The 9,790-nt window shown below is 52.7% G+C and overlaps 1 protein-coding gene across 2 annotated transcripts in view; it reads left to right on the top strand.

Moving 5' to 3' along the window:
- The first annotated feature begins 500 nt into the window (after nucleotides 1–500).
- Nucleotides 501–9,790, top strand: part of CDCA7L (cell division cycle associated 7 like) — a 30,421-nt gene continuing 21,131 nt past the window's right edge. For both annotated transcript variants that reach the window (XM_084896200.1, XM_084896199.1), the window contains exon 1: nucleotides 501–637. In XM_084896200.1, the coding sequence (XP_084752326.1) occupies nucleotides 614–637 (24 nt within the window). In that variant the 5' untranslated portion in view covers nucleotides 501–613. The remainder of the gene's footprint in view (nucleotides 638–9,790) is intronic.

The raw sequence follows: 9,790 nt of genomic DNA, 5'->3' as shown, positions 1-9,790 counted from the left end.
AGTTTGCAACTTTTTGTTGCAAAAGTTTTTTTGGCTAAATGTTTTTTTGGAAGGCGGCACTAAACGCCCCTTTGGAACAACGAAACCAGACTAGTTCTGAAGCAGCCCTGGAGACACCCACCCACCGACTGCAGCAGACGCCAGCAATAAACCCTGCAAACATCCCGCGCGCAGAGCCCAGCCCAGCCCAGCGTGCCAGCTGGAGGCTGCCCGGAGACTGCCCCCTTTCATTTCTCCCGCGCGAAATCCGGCCGGACGGCTCCACTCCCGCCCTGTGCCGCAGGGTTGGAGCCCGGCACCCCCATACCCATAGTCGTCCCAGGCCGCGCCCATCCGCAGCCCCCTCTCGCGCCGCCAGCGAAGCCAAGTTCCCCGGTCACGGAGTTTGGATCCGGGGCCGGACCTCGCGGCCCTGGGCGGCGGCGCCAACGGGGCGGCGCGGCGCGCTCCCCCCGGCCCGGAGCCGAGTGCGCCCTCCCCGGGCGCCGGGGCTGCGGGCGCTGCGCGCGGGCTGCGCGGCCGCGGGCGGGCGGGCGTTCGCCGTGCGCCGGCCGCGGGGGGAGGCGGGCTCCCGGGCAGCGTGCGCGGAGGAAGCCGGAGCCCGAGGGGAAGCATGGAGCTGGCGGCTCGCGCTCAGGTAAGGGTCCGCCGCCGGCCGCAGCCCAGCGCCCCGCGGCCCGCCTTCCCGGAGCGCGCGACCCCCCTCGCCGCCTGCGGTTGGGAACGTGGCCCCGGCCCGGGAGTGGAGGACCGGACGCGCCCCCGGCCCCGAGGGCCCCGGAGGGGGCGTGCCTCCCCGTGTGCGCCGGGCCGAGGGGCCGGGGCCTCCGCGCTCCGCCTGGGACCCCCGTGCCGGGTGGGTGCCCCGGGGCGCAGGCCGGCTGCTGCGAGCCCCGGGACTGAGGGCGTTTGCAGGGGAGGCTGCGGGGGCGCCGCGCTCCGCGTTGGCTGCGCTCCTGGAACCCGGGCTGGGAGCGGGGAGCTTTTCTGGGGCGCGCGCCCCCCACTTTCTCTCGGCATTGGCACAGACATAAGGAAGTTTGAGAAAGCGTAATTTTTCTGAAACACACACACACACACACAAAACAAAAAACCAAAACCACAACAAAAAACAAACAAAAAACAGTTGAGGGTCAGGCCAGTTTCACCTGGATAAATGGCGTTTAAAAGGAATGGCTCTTATGTTTGTTCTAGAACTTGCGGAAATGTTTTTAAGGAATTTGTAAACACTTGGGGGAGGCCTGGGGGTGGGGATGACAATGTCCTTAGGCCAAATTAAAAAACAAAAAGCCCCCAAGACAAGATCCCAAACCGTATACGCAGCACGACCCCAATTAACGCGCCGGGGTCTTGAGTAGCTTTTACAAATCTCAATAACCTGCACCTGAGAGTAAGTCACCCTAATGTGTCAGTGGGCGCTGGGAACCAGGCTTCCGTGTTCCTTCTTACTTTTAGAAAGAGCCTTTCTCTACTTTCTAGTAGTGAATGTGTTTTTCTCCGACCCAGAGGTAAGCAATAAACACTTTTGCTTTTCAAGTGAACTAAAAGTAAAACTTTTTAGAAAGGGAAGGAAGCAGCTTGCGAGAGCCCAGGATACTTTGTATGAAGTGTTGGGGGTTTTTTCTTGCCTTTTGTGAGCGCCTCTGACTCACTGCTCCCCCACCTTACAGCCTGGGACTGGGGTTTCCCTCCTTCCACCTGCGCGCTGGGCCTGGGCGCCAGGGGCCCGCGCCAGGCTGCGGGGTGGCCCTGGTGCCAGAGCCCACGCCCCTGTCCCCTGTCCAATCCTATGGCACATGCAAGGCAGAGCCCGTGATGGGCAGTTGGGCTGTGTGGTTAGTACCTTCTGAAAGGCTTTCCGAAAGTGAACGCTGGAGACAGATCTGTTGTGGATGTTGATAAGAAAGAGGAATCGTTTAACATTTCTCCAGTGAGGGAGACAGGAAAAGCAAGGAAAACAGTAACTCCAGGTTAAGAAGGACTGAATCAGGGTTAGATTAAAAAAAATTGTGTTTTTTTTTGCCGTTGCACTTTACCATCTAATTAATATCCTGTGCTTCTAGGAAGCCCAGGTTGTCTCCAAGATTTAAAGGAGCCCCCTGTGATTGTCACCAGTAACTGTATCTTGATAATGTATCACTCCTGCCTGAGTGCTGTTTTCCTGACGGGCTCACTCCCACCACTTATGTGCAATAGCTCATGCTTAGGAAGTTCAGGATGTCCCAACTTGTCTATAGGAAGGGGACATTTTCCTGTTATGAGGCTAAATTGTGGTAGCTCTGAAATGTTAAAGCTATTTACCACGTGGGGGTCATCCACCAAATGCTTTTATGCTTTTTCCGACACCTTACGCGTCTATTAGGGCAAATTACTAAGCGTAAGGTGATCAGATGTTTTGGTTTTTTTTCTTGACTAACGATCTCCTACCTGGCAGTACATGTTAAGGTGTGTGTGGTGATTTTTTTTCCAGTGGAAGTGTTCCTGTTCATAATTTAAATGCGGGCAGATTAGAGTCTCCTTAATTTAAATGAGAGGAGAGTGGTGCTGCGGGTTATAAAAGACCCGCTGCGGATGAGAGCGCTGATGAGCATTTCAGGAGCAGCGGGATGGCAAAGCCCCATGGCTGCACCCTGTGCCCGGCCCTATATGTAAAGCAGTGTGGTGCACTGCCCGAAGCGTGTTGCTGAGCCGAGTCTCAGCTCCGTGTGCAGTGGTTTAATCTCACACAAACAGGAAATAAGATCTCCATCCCCTGGAAAGCTCAGAGGTGGACGGGGTTCCGCAAGGCAGCCGAGGCCTTGTGCTCCTTGTAGAGGGAGGAGAGGAGAAGAGACTCATTTAAACCCTGAATCCCTCTCTAGACTCTGTTTTAGGAACTATGTTTTATTGATGCTAGAGAGAGAGAGAGAGGAAGGGAGAGCGATAGAGGGAGAAAAAATATCAATGAGAGAGGAACATCATCATTGGCTGCATCCTGCACGCCCCCTACTGGGGATGAAGCCCAGAACCTGGGCTTGGGTCCTGACCAGGAGTCCAGCCAGTGACCTCTTGGTTCCTGGGTAGATACTCAAAAAACGCTGAGCCTCAACGGCTTTTTTTCCTTCTTTTTTCTTTTGAAACCTCACCAGCGTGTTGGAGTTGATGTTCTCTGACAGTGATCACACCCCCCGTGGGCTGTCGTCCTTGTTGGGCTGATCCCTGTGTCTTTGTGGTTTCATGTTGAATGACAGGAATGATACCCAGGGGGTGGTCCTGTGCTGAGAGCGCTCAGCTGTGCCGCTCACAGGAGCTGGGGGTGAGCTGGCCTCAGCTTCGTGACAGAGAGCCAGGGAGGTCCTGAGGGTCCGTGCCATCTTCTAACTCTCTTCTAGCTTCAGGGTGCAGTTTGGTCCCTTAGCGAAGGAAATGATGCTAAATGTTCTCATGAATATGCATGAATATGCTCGACCCACAGGTTGAGAACCACTGCTGTAGAGCCCAAGACCATCGGAAAACACAGATATTTACGTTACGATTCATTAACAGTAGCAACATTACAGATACGAAGTAGCAACGAAAATAATGTTATGGTTGGGGGTCAGCACAACATGAGGAATTGTATTAAAGGGTCACGGCATTAGAAAGGTTGAGAACCACTGCCCCGGAAGGTCACAGAGGCGGGAGGGGGGGTGTCATCTTGGAAGGACAGCGCAGTGATTTGCCACTTTTATAGCTCCGTATTTAAAAGGCCACTGGTGGTGGTTTTGATGAACAACTGACTCATCAATTTAAGAGCTGAATTTTTAGCGATCCGGAGAAACCTCAGAGAACAGCAGGTATACAGGACAGAGAGCCATGACACATAATTAGGTGACTTTAAGACATGTATTAATCTTAACACTAAGTTAGTGAAAAGATTGACAGAGCCACTTGAATAGAATAGTCCGGGCACGTTCATTTTAAACTGCTGTGGAGAACTCTTGACCCATCCACACACTGAGTTACAGTTTAGAATGCTTACCTTCAGGATGCAGTTTTGTAAACACTTATCCTAGCTTCATTGACCAAAGTGGAATTGCTTTAGGCTACTTTGGGGATGGGTAGAGATAAGAAAATAACAGCGGGCCCTTTCCCTCCCTTTTTGTTTATGAAAAGCAGTGGTTTCTGCGTGTTCTAACATAATACCATGCAGAAGCATATTTGGTAAATAGAGCTGCGTTAACACACAGGAAAATCTGTCTTGCATAGTAAAAATCAGTGCCCTCCCTGCACTGCAAAAACACGTCCTGGAGGCGGAGTTTGAGTTCCAATCGATGATGTTTTCTGCCTGTTTTGTTTTTTTGCTCTCCCCCCTCCCCCATCATCAGCTGGTGACTGAGGGCTCCCACCTGGTTAGTCGGTTATCAGGTGTTCTTGAAGCACCAGCCGTGTGCTAGGTGTTGTGAGTTAAGACAGGAAGACTCCTGCCTTTTCTGCCTTTGCCAGGGCCCCGCTGGCTTCTGCTCTGTGCCGTGGGGACCTCGGTGGCCCTTGGTTTGGGGAGTGGGAGGTGTTGAGGGCCAGCCTTCCGCACAGCCGGGCGTGGCTCAGTGGTGGAGCACGGACCACCGGGACCTGGAGGTCACAGTTTGATTCCCTGTCGGGGCACCTGTCCGAGTTGCAGTCCCGATCCCCAGATCCCCAGAATATGGGGCGTACAGGAGGCAGCCAACCAATGATTCTCTCTCATTATTGGTGTTTCTCTCTCTCTCCCTCCCTCTCCCTTCCTCTCTGAAATCAATAAAAATATACATATACATATATTTAAAAAGAGCCATTCTTCCCAACCCTCTCCTCTGCCCCCACCCTAGGAAAGGATCACTTCCTATCAGGATTAATCCTCACTGTAATTCTCTGAAGTGGGTAGCATTATCTGCATTGTAGAGATAAGGTGAAATTGAGCAATTGGCTTCAGGCAGCCAGCCGTGAAGGAGCAGATGCAGTTCCCAGGGCCTTTGCCTGGCCCTTGCCTTTGGAATCACAGACGTGGCCAGATCACCAGATTTTCACGGAAATAATTTTATGATACTAGAGGTCTTTGCCCAGCCTAGTGCCGCTGAGGTGACCAGGGGCATGCCAAAAAGAAGGTGCTGTTTAATTATGAAGGGTGTCAGCGCTTCTGTTTTTTCTCACGATTACCTTCTGTCTTCCTTCCAATGGCGAGGGCTGGGGTCTCCACGGGAGGAGCTGGTCTTAGGCTCTGCACAGGCTCCCTTGGGTGATGTCTGCACATGTCAGCTTCAGAATAGGAGTGAGGCCCACCAGGCTTTTACATGACAGTGATTGCCACGTGATTTCTATATTGTGTAAGAAATGGCATGTTAAGCCCTAGCCGGTTTGGCTCGGTGGGTAGAGCTTTGGCCTGTGGACTGAAAGGTCCCAGGTTCGATTTCGGTCAAGCGCAGGTACCTTGGTTTCGGGCACATCCCCGGTGGGGAGTGCAGTAGGCAGTTGACCGATGTTTCTCGTTCATCGATGTTTCTAACCCCTCTCCCTCTCCCATTCCTCTCTGTAAAAAAAAAAAAATAATCCATAAAAAAAAACATATTTTAAAAAAGTCATGTTAAGAGAAGACGAAATGAAAATAAACATTGAGCTACTGCTCTACCTACCCACTGTCTGGGTGTCATTTTCTAATTATTTTTCCACCCGGTGGCTTTGTTCCGGCACCGTTTTTGCATAGTTGTTTATCGTATGACTGCTGTTTGAATTCTTTCGTTAGCGCCTTCAATACTATTTTTTCTCTTGGGGGTCTGGATAGCTTTCATGTTTAATGACTGCAGTATTTCATTGAGTAGATGTGTGTTCATGTTTAATTTTCTGTTGATGGAACACTTTTTTATTATTACTAAAGGAATTTTACAGTAAGTGTCTTGGGGTATATGCACTTACTAGTACCTACCTTATTCCTTGTATTGTAGTCCACACTGTTTTAATTATTGTTCTTTGTCGTGTGCTTACTATCTCATAAAAGGAAAGGGGCCTGATTTTCGATGGTGGGGACCTCTGACACATTGGTTGTTTGTTTTTTTTTTTAAATATATATATTTTTATTGATTTTTTCATAGAGAGGGAGGAAGAGGGATAGTTAGAAACATCAATGAGAGAGAAATGCCAATCAGTTGCCTCCTGCACATCCCCCACTGGGGATATGCCTGCAACCAAGGTACATGCCCCTGACCGGAATCGAACCCGGGACGCCCGACATTGTTTTTTTAAAGGCATTTTCCTTTGGTTGTGTTGTATCAGCTGAGAGAAAGCTGTTTTTGTCCAGGTTGGAACTTGAGCTCATGATCACTGGGCCTAAACAGCAGCTTTTTCTTCCTGAACTTAGAATACGTGTTGGAACGTGCCTCTTTGGGGGACGGGGACAGCGGTAGAGGTATGTTCTTTACCACCTTCAGGTCTGCCTGGAACTCCGCTCCCACCTCCCCAGCCCCCGAAACGATCCGTGAACGCTATGCCTCCTGGGAGTGCCTGCGGACAGGACCGTCCTGGGGTCTGGGCGGTTGGTTGCGGCAGTGGGAGGCGGGGACCCTGTGCCCAGCTGCCCTCCTGGGGCTGTGAGTCCCTGTGTTAAAGGAGGAGCCTGCTTTGGTCTTGCTTATTTGAACTAGGAGTCATCTCCCAGGGTAGCATTCCTGAAGACGGGACGTCTCAAGTGAAGCAGTAGGCTTACCAATAGGAAGTGCTGGTTGTGATGGGTGGGCACAGTTTGAAAAACGTCACCAGACGTGCGCTCTTTCTGGTCGCGTGTTGCCCTGGAAGCATTTACAGAAGAGGGTTTCACAGCCCTGGGTGCGAGCTCTGAGCCTGAGCCTGAGCCTGAGCCTGAGCCTGAGCCGTGGGACAGCCCGGCGGCAGGCGGGGCCGGTGTGTGGGCCACCAGTTCCCAGGTGTCTTGCGTCCTGCCGGTTGTGCCAATATCCTCAGGACTGGGCGTGGTCGGGAGCCCTCTCCACAGACCCCTTTGCTGCTCCCCCGGACCTGCCATGCAGCAGCACAGTGGTCTGGGCGGCCCCCATCCGTAAGCCCCTTCAGGAGAGTCCTGTGTCCTCGGGGAGGGCCGTGTGTGTGTGAGCCCTGGCACTTGGTGTTTTGTCCCAGGGCCCAGCCCTCCCCACCCCCCCTGCCCTCCCCGGGGCGGCCTGCTGTCAGACCTCTTCTGTTACCACGGCCCATGGTTTACCGCAGGGCAGCGGTCGGCGAGCCACACGCGGCTCTTTGGCCCCTTGAGTGTGGCTCTTCTACAAAATACCACAGCCTGGGCGAGTCTGTTCTGAAGAAGTGGCGTTAGAAGAAGTTTAAGTTTAAAAAAAATTGGCTCTCAAAAAAGAAATTTCAATCGCTGTCCTGTGGACATTTGGCTCTGCAGACTAATGAGTTTGCCGACCACTGCCCCAGATGAATGGCCAGGGCCCAAATGACAGTACCCAGATGTGTGAGGGGCCTGGCATCGAGGCGGTAGGGGCTAGGTGCCTGTTGACTATCTTACAAAGATGGCGTAGGGCTGTCAGCGTGTAGTGAGTGGAAGCATGAGTTACGGCAGCCCGGACATCCTGGAGCGGGCTGGGCTTCTCGAATGTTTCTGTTGCAGGAACGGACCAGTTCCTGCCTGCCCCAGAGGCCTGGGCGGCTTTTCTCATCAATCTCCAGCTTCGTCTCTGAAAGTCATGCCTGATGGCTTCTCGGCCTTTTGGCTGCGATCAAGGGTAATCTCTGTTCTGAGCAGTTTAAAAGTCAGGCCTGTTTTGCATTCCTCCCCTCCCCCCGCCATGAAACATTTTAATTGATTTTAATACAGATGTGCTATTTTAAACGACTCTGCCAGGAACACATCCCCTGCCCTGTCCCGCCTGGGGTTTGCAGGGAAGCCCTCTCGCTGTCCCTGAGCCCCCCCAGTTTGGGGAGCACGGAACTGCCGAGCATAAAACTTAGAAATCACACCTGTAATAAACCCTGAAATAGAAGAGCCAGTCCCCCTCCTTCCCATCCCTACCCCCAATATCTTTTTACTTAAAGCTCCAGGACCCTGAGGCCTTCGTTGATACTGAAATCCCTGGGGACATTTTAAATGCAAACTGTCTATTAGTACCTTCATTTTGTTCTCCATTAGCCTGGCCTTAAAATGGAAGTGAAGGAAAAAAAACAAAACACAAAAGTGCATTTCAACGTCATGGTTTGTGTTGAATCCTCTCTCTCTTCTCCTCTGACAACCGGTCCCAGGCATTGAACTTGGGGAGGTTTTTACATCAAAGTCGTTGAAGCCAATGGGACTTCACGTAGCCTTTCCCGGCCAGGGCCTCGGTCATAGACTCCCCTGACCCCCTGACCCGGCTTAAAACAACAACAAGCTTCCTTCTGTGTCCCCACACCCCCGGCTTTCAGAACTCCCCGGAAAGAGCATCTGGCTGTGAGCGTGACCTCCATCGCGCCGCCGAGGGGGCCCTCTGCCCTGGCTGCAGTCAGGAACGCGGAGGCACGCACGTGTAGGGAGTGGGCACCTTCACTCGGGCACGATGCCCGGAGCCACGTGGTGTGTGCAGCCTGCACGGCCCAGGCCCGGGGATTGTTCTGCCCGGTTTCCACTAGCAGGGCACAAGTGTGCAAAGAGCCTCCCTGTCTGAAGGCCTCGGGGCTGGGTCCTCCCCCCTCGTCCCTGTGTAGATCTGCTCAGCGCCTGTCTGCACTGAGTACGGGGACCCTCTCCTCTGGAAGATGGGGGCCTCATGGTCCCCCAGCCTTTAAAATAGGGGTGTCGAACTCAATCAGAGAAGGGGCCAAAATCTAAAATCCAGCCAAAATCGCAGGCCGAATGGTTTACTGAACAGTCATAAACTGACAATGTCATAAACTGACAGCGGAGTGCAGTGATGACAGCGCGGTGCGGGCCACATTGCAAGGCCTGGAGGGCTGGATTTGGCCCGCGGGCCTTGTGTTTGACACATGTGTTTTAAAACATGATTTTTCAATGACAGTGGGTGTACAATATTACGTTAGTTTCAGGTGTACATCATAGTGATTAGACATTTCTATACCTTACTAAGTGACTCCCTCCCTCGTAAGCCTAGTACCCATTTAGCACCACACTGAGATACTGCAATACTAGAGGCCCGGTTCATGAAATTCATGCATAGGAGTATGTGTGTGTGTGTGTGTGGGGGGAAGTGGGGGGAGGGAGTCCTTCAGCCCTGCCTGTACCCTCTCCAATCTGGGACCCTTCGGGGGGGGATGTCTGACTGCCAGTTGCAGGATCCGGCCTAAATGGGCAGTTGGACATCCCTCTTGCAATCTGGGACCACTGGCTCCTAACCACTCACCTGCCCACCTGCCTGCCTGATTGCCCCTAACCACTCTCCCCTGCTGGCCTGATCACCCCTAACCTCCTCTGCATCAGCCCCTTCCACCATGGCTTTGTCCAGGAGGACTGGACAACTGGAATATGTCCAGTTGACCCTGTCTAATTAGCATATTACCCTTTTATTAGTATAGATTATGGATTATACTCCGTATGCTGTGCTGTACATGCCTGTGACTATTTCTTCCATCTGTGAATCTATTGCGCGTCCTCCTCCCCTGGCTCTGTCCTGAGCTGTGTAGATGTGGCTGACCGTGCCGCCCCCTAGAAGTCTTCCTGACCATCCGCCCCACAGCTGGGTCAGGTGCCCTTCTGGACTTTTCCCGTCCACATTTATCAAACATCACAGTGAAACTGTTTAACGATCATCTGGCTCCCCCTACCCCATATGACTCGTTCCTCATTGGATCCCTT

Source organism: Pipistrellus hanaki (genome assembly GCF_964339955.1).
Source record: "Pipistrellus hanaki genome assembly, chromosome: 10".
In the NCBI taxonomy this organism is placed as follows: domain Eukaryota; kingdom Metazoa; phylum Chordata; class Mammalia; order Chiroptera; family Vespertilionidae; genus Pipistrellus; species Pipistrellus hanaki.
The sequence above is the reverse complement of the archived record's forward strand: the minus strand, read 5'-3'. Positions and strand labels throughout refer to the sequence as shown.